General features: G+C 41.5%; 1 protein-coding gene across 1 annotated transcript in view; it reads left to right on the top strand.

Moving 5' to 3' along the window:
• The window catches only part of GCH1 (GTP cyclohydrolase 1), a 47,725-nt gene extending 36,133 nt beyond the window's left edge, over nucleotides 1–11,592 (top strand). The window contains 3 exon segments of the mRNA XM_006160566.2: nucleotides 6,420–6,451; nucleotides 8,212–8,296; nucleotides 9,734–11,592. Of these exon segments, the coding sequence (XP_006160628.2) occupies nucleotides 6,420–6,451; nucleotides 8,212–8,296; nucleotides 9,734–9,860 (244 nt within the window). The 3' untranslated portion in view covers nucleotides 9,861–11,592.
• Nucleotides 11,593–12,266: the final 674 nt, after the last annotated feature.

Raw genomic sequence — 12,266 nt, 5'->3', positions numbered from 1 at the left:
GCGGTGGACTACGTGGGAGTCCAGCGACATAGCCATTACGCTAACTGCTGGTTCCCTACAAGTTGCTTTTTAAGACATTTTAAAAATACCTTGAAATTCTTTGGAATTTTTTAGTCCCCAAAGTCCAAGATTTTTTTAATGGCTACATAGTATTTATTTGATTGATTCATATAATTCACATCAGCAATCTTTGATGTAGATGAGTATAATATGCAGTTTAAAATTATTGTCGAAAAGGAAAAAAATGTGCTTTGGTGGACAGATTTTAATATTATCTTTGCATGCTTTTTTAAAAAAAATTTGCCAGAGGGTGTGTGCACTCACTGGAGAGAGAGGGAGAAAAGGGAAGGTGAGAAAGTACCCCCACCCCCCACAGGGAATAGTAAGACCGCAATCCCTTCTCCTTCATGTCTCCCTCCTGTCAGGGTTTTGGGCACACATGCTCCTGGCATGCATCTCAAGCCCTTGGGTCCAGGACTCAGGCTGCGTGGGGGGCTGTGTTGGATCCAGCTGCCGTAACCACCTTGTCACGGGCTGGCCCTCTTTGCATACTTCAGGTTACCAGAGTAGAACTTGCTGGGTTAAGGGTAGCTGGATTTTTTATATTACCAAATTACTCTTCAAAAAGACCATGCCAATTTATACTCGACTAGTAGATAAAGGGTATGTGTCTCTTCACACTTTGGCCAGCACTGGGTTTCATCACACCTTTTCTTTTTTTTTTTTAACAGAGAGATTTTTGTTAGAGTGTGCGTTCACCAGAGAAACAGAAAGCAAGAAATCACCTCCCAAAGGGGATAGCCATGCCACAATCCCTTCTCCTCCAGTCTCCTCTCTGGAGTTTGGGCACATGCACATATGTGCCCAGCGTCTTTCAAGCTGCCAGGTCAAGGACTTGCACCGCAGTCGACCATGTGAGAGTCCAGCAACATAACCACTATGCCATCTGCTGGTTCCTTCATCACACCTTTCAATCTTTGGCAAACTATGCAAAAAATGTTATGTTTATGCAGACATCTTAATTTGCATTTCTTTAACAGGTTGAGGGGGAATCTTTTCAGAAACTTCCTGTTCCTAGCTGCAGTGTTAATTTTCCCACTGGGTTGCTTGCCTCTTTATTACTGATTTGCACAAGCTATGTGATGTGAAAGCAGTTCAGATCAGGTGCTACAAATATTTTCCCCAGTTTGTCATCTGTCCTAATTGTGCTTACAGCAAAAGCTTTCTTTTCATAAGTAAGTTAAAATTTTCCTGTAGTCACAAACTTTTTATTTTTCCCTTGGTATTTGTATTGCCTCATTTTTATGGTTACATCTCTGCTTCATCTGGAACATATTCGGGGCAAGGAGCGAGGAGAAATCTGCCCACTGCTGGGGTCACTGTCCTCCCCAGACCCTTGCTTCCTCCCATGACCTGGCTGCTGCTCCTTGGCCTTGCTACCACCCTCTTTGGTGCTGTTCTCATTTTCCCCCTGAATTGCATGTTAAGCTCCTGCCTTTGCCCTGCTTCTAATCACTTAGGCTCCCTTTATCTGCTCTCATGGACTACTGGGATGTTCTTAAAGTGTGGATTTAATCATGCTGCTCCTTCTGTGGCTCTCCATAGCTTTTAAGATAAAGCTCAGGTGACTAGCAGGTGGCGTGGTGGTTAAGGTGCTGGACATTCCCACATGGCTGACCACAGTTCGAGTTCCGGACCTGGTGACTTGTTTTCTCACTGTGTGTGTGTGTATGTGTGTGTGTCATATCTGGTCAAATTAAAATAAATGAATGAATAAATTAAATTTAAAAAATTCTTTTAAAAAGGCTAAAGTTGAAGCTCTTTATTTAGGGTAATTTAGAAAAAAACAAACAAACAAAGAAAACAGAAAAAATTTAAACCATACATCCAGAAGTTGAAAATCTTATATCATAGATTGTTGATAAGTTTAATTGAGCAATAGGATAAATACAGATTATCCAGGATGACAGGGTATGTAACTAAAATTATACTTTGAAAATTGAGAATCTTTATGAATAAAATTGTTTAAAGGGGTTGGCAGGTGGCATGGTGGTTAAGGGCACTGGGCTTCCACATGGTCCACCTTGGTTTGAGTCCCAGACCTGGTGGCTTGCTTTCTTATTTTCCCTCTCCCTCCCTCTCAGTCTGTCCCTCTGTGGTCAAATAAATAAATAAATAAATAAATAAAGTTAAATAAAATTATTCTTAAAAAAAATTGTTCGCAAAGACAGGAACAAAAGGGAATGCACAAAGAGAAAGCTTGGGCATGAAAATAACTGTTAGAAAAGATCAAATTAATGTTTGGAGAAGGAGGAGGTAGGGAAGTTTCCCGATGTTCTGTCAAATTTTCAAGTAACCGCTAATTCTTGTGTACATAAATAAAAGCCCAGAAAAACCTTTAAAACTACATAGTTTTTTAAAGTTTATTCATCTGTTCTATTATATATATATTATATATATAGGTATATATATATATATATGGCGGTCTCTGTATAGGACCTTCCCATGTAGGTCTTGCTGCATTATCACTGCACAACTGTCAGACCCCACTACATAATTAATGTGATGAAGCTGCCTGTTCCTTATAACAAAGCCTGATAAAGGTAACATTTAAAAAAGTTTTGTAGGAGCCAGCAAGTAGCATGGTGGTTAAGGCATTAGGCTCTCTCACATGGCTGACCACAGTTCAAGTCCTGGAACTGGGGGCTTATTTTTTCACTTTCCCTTTCTCTCTCTGTAGTCAAAATTTAAAAAACAGTAATAACAAGTTAAATAGTTATTTAAAATTTTGTAAACTAATCTCTGTTATGAATGTAGTTGTAAAAATCCTAAATGTTAAAAAAAATCCTACTATAGCGTAGTAAAAGTACCATTTTCAACATAATCCAATGAGTTACACTGTAAGAATATAAGAACGGTTTGGATTAAAATGACGGTTACCAGGGCCAGCAGGTGGTGTGGTGGTTAAGGTGTTGGACTCCCATATGGCTGGGTCAACCACAGTCCAATACGTGGGAGTCCAGGAACGTAACCATTATGCCATCTGCTGGTCCCAATCCATATATTTAAAAGTAAGAGTATTAAAGTTTGACAAAGGAATGAAAAACGTTCAGAATTGGCCAGCCATATTGGGAAAAGTGCCAAATCCACTCAGTCATTCCTCAGTGTCTGTGGGGGACTCGTTCCAAGACCCCCCATAGATACCAAAAGCTGGAGATGCCCAAGGTCCTTCTATAAAATGGCACAGTATTTGCATATAACCTTGAACCTCCTCCCATATATGTAAAATCACCTCTAGATTCCTTATACCACATGCCACAATGGAAATGCTGTATAAATAATTGTGATACTATTTTGTTTAGGGAATAATGACAAAAGTTTGTGTGTGTTCAGTATAGACACAGCCATTGCAGGCCTAACTACATAGTGCATGTTAGCAACGACAATGTTTTCCACAGTCGATGGAATCTATAGAGGCAGAACCTGTAGGATAGAGAGGGCTAACTATATAACTTCCAGAAATTAACTATAATATACTCAGAAAGTAGCAGATTACACACAGCTCAATATACCATAGTACATAGAAAGGTCTGAAGAAATAGTCCAGAATGCCACACAGAAACAGAAAATATGAATTTGAATTTAAGAGACATAGGAGACCAGTAGGGTCCAATATGCCCTTAAATGAAATTGCTGGATGGAGCCGGCAAGTGGTATGGTGGTTAGGGTCACTGGACTCCCACATGGCTGATTGCAGTTCGAGTCCCGGACCTGGCAGTTTGCTTTCTCACTTTCTCTCTTGTCTCGGCCTGCGGGACCGTGGAACAGGTTCCTTGGGGGAGGGAGTGAGAGATGGGACAAAAACACGCACACACACTACGAGGTGCTGGTCAAGTCGTCTTCTTCCGTCTACTTCCGTTTATTCAGGAAAAATGGCAAGTTATATACAGCTGGTGGGCACCAATTGGTTGCCCGAAATGCAAATGAGATAGAACAGCATGAACCAATCATTGCTGTGGGTGGATCTCTCTCGTTGCCTAGAAACCCAACCACTTCCGGGGAGAACGGTTGATCACATGATTTCTGAGAAACGGTTTGCTCAGTGAGGAAGTGAAGCCTAATGGTTTCCAAGATGGCGGATAGCTCGAGATGGCTCCCGTATGCAGTGCTCGCCACACTCTCTCTCTTGCTCTCGCTATTGCTCTGTCCCCCTATGATCAAATTAAAATAAAGTTAGATGACATAATTCTTTAAAATAAATAAGATGTATTTTAAAAAAGAAAGAAATTGCTGGAGATAAGAGGCAATGGAGTAGATGCAATATTAGAGAGGAGAATGGCAGAAAGTTTTCAAAACACATGAAAAAATATCAGTCTTTAGACTCAGGAAGCCTAATAAAACCCAAATAAGGCTAATAAAATTAAATCCCCATCTAGACCCAACATAGTAAACTACAAAATGTACTCAAGTATAAAGATGGCCACAGAGAGAAATAGCAATTATACACAAGGTAACAATGGTTAGGTTGACCATTGGTTTGCCAGCAGCAATATTGAAAAGCAGATAAATATCAGTGTTAAACCACAATTCTATTCCCAACAGATACCTCAACAAATTAATTTAAAGAATAAGGGGAAAATAGGTTTTCTTTTTTTTTTTTTTTAAATTCAGAAAAGCTATTTCAAATGCCAAAAAACTAGGAATAAGAAATTATAAACTTGGGACCAGCAGATGGTGTAATGGCTACGTCACTGAACTCCTATGTAGTCAACTGCAGTTCGAGTCCCGGACCCAGTGGCTTAAACTCATGCTGGGCGCGTGTGCGTGCATGCCCAAGATCCCGAGAGGAGAATGGAGGAGAAGGGATTGCAGCGTGGCCATCCCCCTTGGGGGGTGATTTCTCACTTTCTGTCTCTCTCTCTCTGTCTGTCTGGTGAATGCATGCGCCCTATAGCAACCTCCCCCACCGCCCCCCCCAAAAAAAAAAAAAAAGAAGGAAATGATAAACTCTTGGAGCACGGGAAATAGGTTCACTACATCATCATCTGCATAGTAGGTGCTCAGTAGAAATTCTCACGAATGGCCCTCCTGGCTTGTGAGCAGCTATCTGTCAAACAGCAGGTGACGTGGACGACAGTGAAAAGTGGGCGATCTTCCTCGTAAAGTATAGCGTAAAACATGGATGGCCAGCATTATCACTGTTGTCTAGTATGGCACCTGAAATTCTACTCAAGGGAAAAAATGAGTATAGAAAGGGAAACATTGCTAACTTTTAAATCCTTGTATATGGGGACAGCAGGTGGCATGGTGATTAAGGTGCTCTCTCTCCCTCTCTGTCTCTCTGGTCAAATTAAAAAATAATAAAGTTAAGTAGAATAATTCTTTTGAAAGAATCCTTATATATCAAAGGAATCACCTGAAAAACGATCAAATTTGTAATGTAAACAGAAATCTGACCTGGTAAGACATATGACACAGCTCCTACGGGAGCTTGATGACCATCCTTTCTCAGGTTCTTATGAAATATACACATAGTCATGTTCCTTCAATATTGCATGCCGACCGAGGACACAAAGAATCGGGGTGATGCCTGCTGTTAGGGAGCTCTCGGGTGAGTGGAGAGCGGAGTGGTGTACCTTTTACTGACTTCATTGCTGTTACTGGGTATAAAGGAGCATAGTCGGGGACAGCCATACAGCGCCTGTTAGGGAAGGCGATCCGTACAGTCCCAACTGATGAGCAAAAGGTGAATTTTAAAGGAAAGGTCCTAAGTGCAAATCATCATCCTTAAATGGGTGAGTCCCGTGGTCATCTTTGCGCTTCATAAATAAAAGACGTTGAAAGGGGAAAACTCATCACTTGACAGATTGTCTTAGAAGCTTAGATCCAGGAGCCTTTTGTTTTAGGGGCTGATTAGATTAAGTACTTAGATAAACCTATTTTATGAAGAGGTGTCTGAAGAAGTCTAATCAGTTCTAATCTGGTCACACTAATAGGTTTAGTAGTGTTGTCACTGACCATGGTGTGATTGTCTTTTTTATTATTAAATTGAGCTTTACACTCTGATAAAACAATCTGATTAATTAGAACACTTGAGATTTGGCCTAACATTGATGACTCGGGAGCTTTCAAATTCTGCTACTCGTTTCTGTGCTTTTCCTAAGTGACAGTTGCACTTGGAGACTCTCGAATCCCCTCTCTGTTTGGGGATGTAAGGGAGCACCGCTCCGTAGAGTGGTCGGGTCTCCTCGAGACTCAGTGCCCCACGGTGCTTTCATCTGTCTATCCTCGTCCCATAAGCATTACCCGTGGCCTGTACCCCGCTATTTCACAAAGAAAATCCTTTTATCTTATGAGAAGCCTTACCCATTTCATTTAAAACAATTTATGATTAACTAAAACAATTCTTTATTTTCTAGGATTGTAGAAATCTATAGCAGAAGACTACAAGGTAAACTTTTACAATATTTTATTTACAGAAAATACTTTTCTTACATACAAAGCATTTTTTGTTCTAATATATGTGATATAAACACTAAAATCTCAGGAATTTGTTATTTTTTTAAAGAATTATTTTATTGGGCTGGCAGGTGGTGTGGTGGTTAAGGGCGCTGGACTCCCACATGGCTGACTGCAGTTTGAGTCGTGGACCTGGCAACTTATTCCCCTCCTACTCACTCCCCTCCCTCTCTGGTCAAATTAAAATGAATGAATGAATTAATCAATTAATTAAAGTTAATTAAAGAAGATAATTCTTTAAAAAAATAATGATTTTATTTAACTTTATTTATTTATTTGCTTTTATTTTTATTTGACCGGAGAGGGACAGAGTGAGAGAAACAGAGAGAGAGAGAGAGAGAAAGTGAGAAAGCAAGCCACCAGGTCCAGAACTCGAACTGTGGTTGGCCATGTGGGAGTCCAGCACTCTTAACCACCATGCCATCTGCTGGCCCCTATCTCAGGAATTTAAAAGAGAAAGTCTACTGCATTTCAAAAGGAAGAAATTACTGTTGTATTTGCATATTCCTTCATTTTCATGCACATACTCTTTTCAAATCAGGTTACTTTTTATTTTTATTTTTTTCTGATGACCAAAAGATGTGTGCACCTGCCAGAGAGAGAGAGAGAGCGAGACAGGGATTAAGCACCCCCAGTGAAATGTGGTCATGCTGCAATCCCTTCTTCTTAATCTCTCCATGCTGTCAGGCCTTTCGGTGCAAATGCGCCCATTGTGTTTTTCAAGCCACTGGGGCTGAGATTTGAACCACAGTCAGCCATGTGGGATTTGGTTCTCTAGGCTAAGGGGGCAGCTCTAAATTAGTTTATTTTTATTATATATAAACAAAAATAGGCTCGTGTAATAGGTAATCATTCCCACTTTTTTCTATCCGTTTTGTTTGTTTGTTTTCACTAAACAACTGGAACATTTTTTCCACATACGTGTAACTATCTCAGCCGTTGTGGTGGCCATTTAGAACTGCACGCATGTGCCACACCTTCATTAATCAGCGCCTGCACTGGTGGACACTGCGAGGTTTTGTCAGTTTACAAACAGATGCAGTACTGAGTGAGTGTCTTGCATATTTTTGAAAATGAGTTGTTTTATTGAGCATAGGGCCTGCATTATTTAGGTTAAATTGTTGGTTTTCATCCTCCCTCTGAGTATTAGTATAACTAGATCATTGAACTGGCCCCTTTATTAATCCTGTTTCAAGCCATTTATTAACTTCTCTGCTTTCCCTCGTGGAAGTACTTGCTGACTCGTATTCTGTTGGTCTTACTGCCCGGGTCAGAGAGAATTGCCATCTACTCCCTCCGCCAGTGCAGCTGGAAAGCCTCCAGGGTTTCTGAAATCTCTTCAGCACCTGTAGTGCAGGTGAGGGGGTGGAACAGAGGCCGGCTATGAAGCAGACAAAGCAAACCAGTCAGCGCTGGTGTGTCCGGGCTCTTAAAACTCACAGAAGCCTGCTTTTTAAGATTTGCAGGTGGCATGGTGGCTAAAGGTGCTAGATTCCCACATGGCCGACCACAGTTTGAGTCCTGCACCTGGCGGCTTGCTTTCTCTCTCTCTCCCTCTGTCCCTCTCTGGTCAAATTGAAATAAACAAATTAATAAATAAAGTTAAAAATAAAATAATTCTTTAAAAAAAAAGAAATTAAAAAACTTCCAGCTGTTTATGTTAGATTCAAACTAAACTTGTCATATTCACAGTTCAAGAGCGCCTTACGAAACAAATTGCCGTGGCAATCACAGAAGCCTTGCGACCTGCTGGAGTCGGGGTAGTGGTTGAAGCCACGTAAGTTTGTGTCTTCCTTTAATGTCACAGTGGTGCATAGCAGCAGATTTAGTGCTGCTTGGTTTTTCTAGCCCGAGGTGGTGCCACTCAGGTGACCCAGTCGCTGTTGGGTTCCATTCAGAGCCTAAAGCCATCTGGCCTCTTCCATTTACTGTGGTGCTGATAGAGGGGCCAGGGTTTGGGAGAGATTTTCCTTTCAGGGGGGCTGTGGGGATAGGGAGTTCTAAGTGTAGCTACAGGGATTTGCCCAAGCATTTTGTCTTCTCTTGATTTCTTCTTCAGCTCTTTGGTGCTTTAAGAATTTTTCTACTTTTTTTCCCCACATTTAAAAAACAGGGGCCATCAGATGGCAATGGAGGTTAAGGCACTGGATCCTCCATGGCTTTGCAGTTTGAGTCCTGGGCCCAGTGGCTTGAGAATCATGCTGAGTGCATGTGCATGCATGCCCAAAATCCTGAGATGAGAGTGGAGGAGGGCGGATAAGACATAGCCATCTCCGCTCCCCCCTCACTTTCCCTATTGCTCTGTCTGTCTCTGGTGAGCAAGCATACCCTATAGCAAAAAAATAAATAAAAAGAAACAATAAACAAACAAAGTAAAAACAGCTAAGAATTGGTACAAAAGGCAACTGCAGACAATTCTTTTTTTTTTTTTTTTTTTTTTGACAATTCTTTAAGTTAGGGTAAGTTATGAGAGTCGCACACACTGGGTAGGCCAAGTTAGTGTTCATTCTATGGCATGGCGTGAGGTCTGTTCTGTGCTTGGTGCCTGACTTCACCAGGTTGCTCAGACTCACTGGCTACTTACCTGTCTGGAATCTGCCTGGTAAGACCAGCATACCTGAGTATTTCTCTGCCCACCTGAGGTAGCATAGTGCCTCGCTGGTCCTGAAGTGAGAATTCAGAATTTCTTTTTTTTTTTTAAGAGTTTTTTTTTTTGTTTTCACTACAGGGCGCGTGTGCTCACCAGACAGAGAGAGACAGAGAGACAGAAAGTGAGAAATCACCCCCCAGGAGGGATGGCCATGCTGCAATCCCTTCTCCTCCATTCTCCTCTCGGGATCTTGGGTACGCACACACACGCGCCCGGTGTGAGTTTTAAGCCACTGGGTCCGGGATGTGAACCGCTGTCGGCTACGTGGGAGTCCAGCGACAAAGCCATTACGCTAACTGCTGGTTCCCTAGATTCTTGATGTTATTTTCACCCAGAAAGAAGATTCTATTTCCCCCTTTTTGGATACATGGGCACTTGGCCACTGAGAAGAAAAACACTATTAAGATAAACTTTTAAAAACGTTTTAGAAACATTTGTGTAAGAAGGGAGATTTTGGCACACGTAGTAACCGCACTGAGATGAATCTTCGGGCCTGCTTTCTACCTAAAAACCAAACCAGTAACCCTCTCTCCTTTCGACGACCTTTGTTGCCTTGTTTTGTAGACACATGTGTATGGTCATGAGAGGGGTACAGAAAATGAACAGCAAAACTGTGACCAGCACCATGTTGGGCGTGTTCCGGGAAGATCCAAAGACTCGGGAGGAGTTTCTGACTCTCATTCGGAGCTGAACGGCGACGCGTGCAGGATGATTGGCAGGTCGCGCCGGTCACCGGTAGCATCATCCGTCCGGTCTTGTTTGTACATTCCGTTTCGGTTGTTACAAACGTCGGCATTGTTTGTTGTCACTAATTGTATTTAAAAATAATTTATAAAAAGTCGAATAAAAATAACGAATGAAGGGGTGAGCCCTCTACTGTCTTCTTGCCACCTTTTAGTGGCAACTTTAAAGTGACCTGCCAACAGTGTAAGTTACATGCACAAAACCACTGCCAGTCAGATAACGTGAGGGTGCTGGGAAGGGAGAGCGATCGGGCATTTTGTTGAAATTGTGTAGTAGCTGGACTCATTGCAGAGGAGCCCTGGAGCGGGAGGGGACCTTCCTCTCCTACAGAGATGCCTAGTGCTGAGCACGCTCTCCACAGTGCGCGGCCTCGCTCTCATGTCACTCTGATCATGGCTATTAAACTACCAGTGACATTTTATTTTTTATATATTTATTTTTTAACTCACCAGTTGTAACATTAGTTACGAAGAGAAGGTGGTAAAATACCTATATTTTGACATGACTATGAGTGGAAAAGGCACATTTCGACCTTCTCTTCTTTTTCAACTCAAGTACGGGGAATCAGGCCCTGGAGTCCTTTATGAGTGTAGCCCCCTGTCCACATACAGGGATTTAGACGTTTTACTCTCTGTGCCTTGATGAGAACATTATGCCACTCAGAGTGTGGCTACTTCGGCCTTTTTATTTTTATTATTATTATTATTTTTTTTTAAAAAGCCATTATTGTATAAGACCTAGTCCTGACACTGCAAATAACTAGCCATTTACCGTTTTACCTTCAGAAGTTTCATGGGAGCTTGCGTCATGTGTTCCTTGTTGATGCCTCAAAACTTTTTTTTTTTTTTTTTTGATCTTATGAAATATTTTCCTAAGTCTTTCCAGAATCTTTGGAGAGTGCTGTTCACTTTCAGGCCTGCAGAGCTATAGCGTCCGTGAACCTGAGAACACGGAGTGGACTGATGATCTGCACTGTAAATGGCATCCAATGTCTAACAAAAACTGTGTTGTTGCTGTCTGTGGAAACGCACTGGGGAGCCCCTGGCCTGGGTTCCCCTGGGCTCCCATACATATGTCTTTCCAGTGTCATTTGTATTCAAGCTTAATGACTCTTGGGTCTAATATTCCCTAGCAGTGGGTCTCGTCGTCAGGGCACACTATACAGGCCGTTTAAGCATTTTAGTCCAGGAAGCTGTTGCCTTATCTTAAAATCTCCTCCACTGGGGCAATGTGGGCCACATTAAAATAAAAACCCCAACTCCCCCAAAAAACACACACAGTCGACCCATGACGACGTCTCTCATTTGGTTGATCCAGTGCTCTGCAGATTTATCTCATTAGCTTCAAAAGAACGAACTACAGTGCCTGCTTTAACTGCGGTAGTCCTGTCTCTGCCGCTGTGGTGGCGTCTGTGAGGGCCCGGGATGGCAGAGGCAGTGTGTTTCCCTTCATTTCTTATTTTGATCTTTCCCTCCTGCTAGTGTGCCCCAGCTTTTTCTGTATTTAGAGTTTCCAGAGCACAGTGGTGGTTGATTTTGAATTCCTCTTTTAATCTTACCTGGTTATGAACATTAGGCTGTTTAACATCCAGATATTTATAGACAGAATTCTAGCACTCAACTCATGTTTGGTATTTTAAAGTAGAAACAAGTGTGACTTGGATGGCCAAAGAACTCGTGTATCTTTCCGGTATCTGTATTCGAGCTTAATGACTCTTGGGTCTAACATTCCCTAGCAGTGTTCTTATGAGGGTCTCATGTATTCCCAGGCTGTTTCTTCTTGATTCATGCGAAGTAATGATCTTGTCTATTTTGCTCTGATCCGTAGCACTTCAGAATGACCTTTGATGTCCATGACCCTCAGTCCACTTTGGGTTTTTTTTTGTTTTTTGTTTTTTTTTTTAGATTTTGATGCATTTAAATACATTGTTCAATGAAATTGTGGATTTGAATTTTATGTTTGTGTATGTATGTTTCTAAAGTTGGTTCTATTTAAATTATTAAAATGTTGTAACTTTGTTCTTGTGGAAGCTATTTTTTTTTTAAAGACACATTTATTCAGCATCATGATCAGACTATTATACTTAGCAATCAACAGCATGGGTGCAAAAAAAAAACCTCTACATTAAAACCCTTTGTTAGAATGCTTTACACTTTCCACAGAACAGAAACTAAAATAACCTGTTGTTATACAATTAGTCACAAATACAGTCCTCGTATTATTTGCCCATACACATGAGTATTGTCTAAAACATGTCTTCTTTGTAGCAGCTAGGCCCTGCCACCACTGTGCTTGGCTGAGTTCACAAATCTGTTGTAACCTGTAGCTTCCCTGTCCCTTCTCTGGCTCTCCT

This window comes from Tupaia chinensis, unplaced genomic scaffold (assembly GCF_000334495.1).
Source record: "Tupaia chinensis unplaced genomic scaffold, TupChi_1.0 Scaffold000688_1, whole genome shotgun sequence".
In the NCBI taxonomy this organism is placed as follows: Eukaryota; Metazoa; Chordata; class Mammalia; order Scandentia; family Tupaiidae; genus Tupaia; species Tupaia belangeri.
This window is presented reverse-complemented; position numbering and strand designations above follow the sequence as displayed.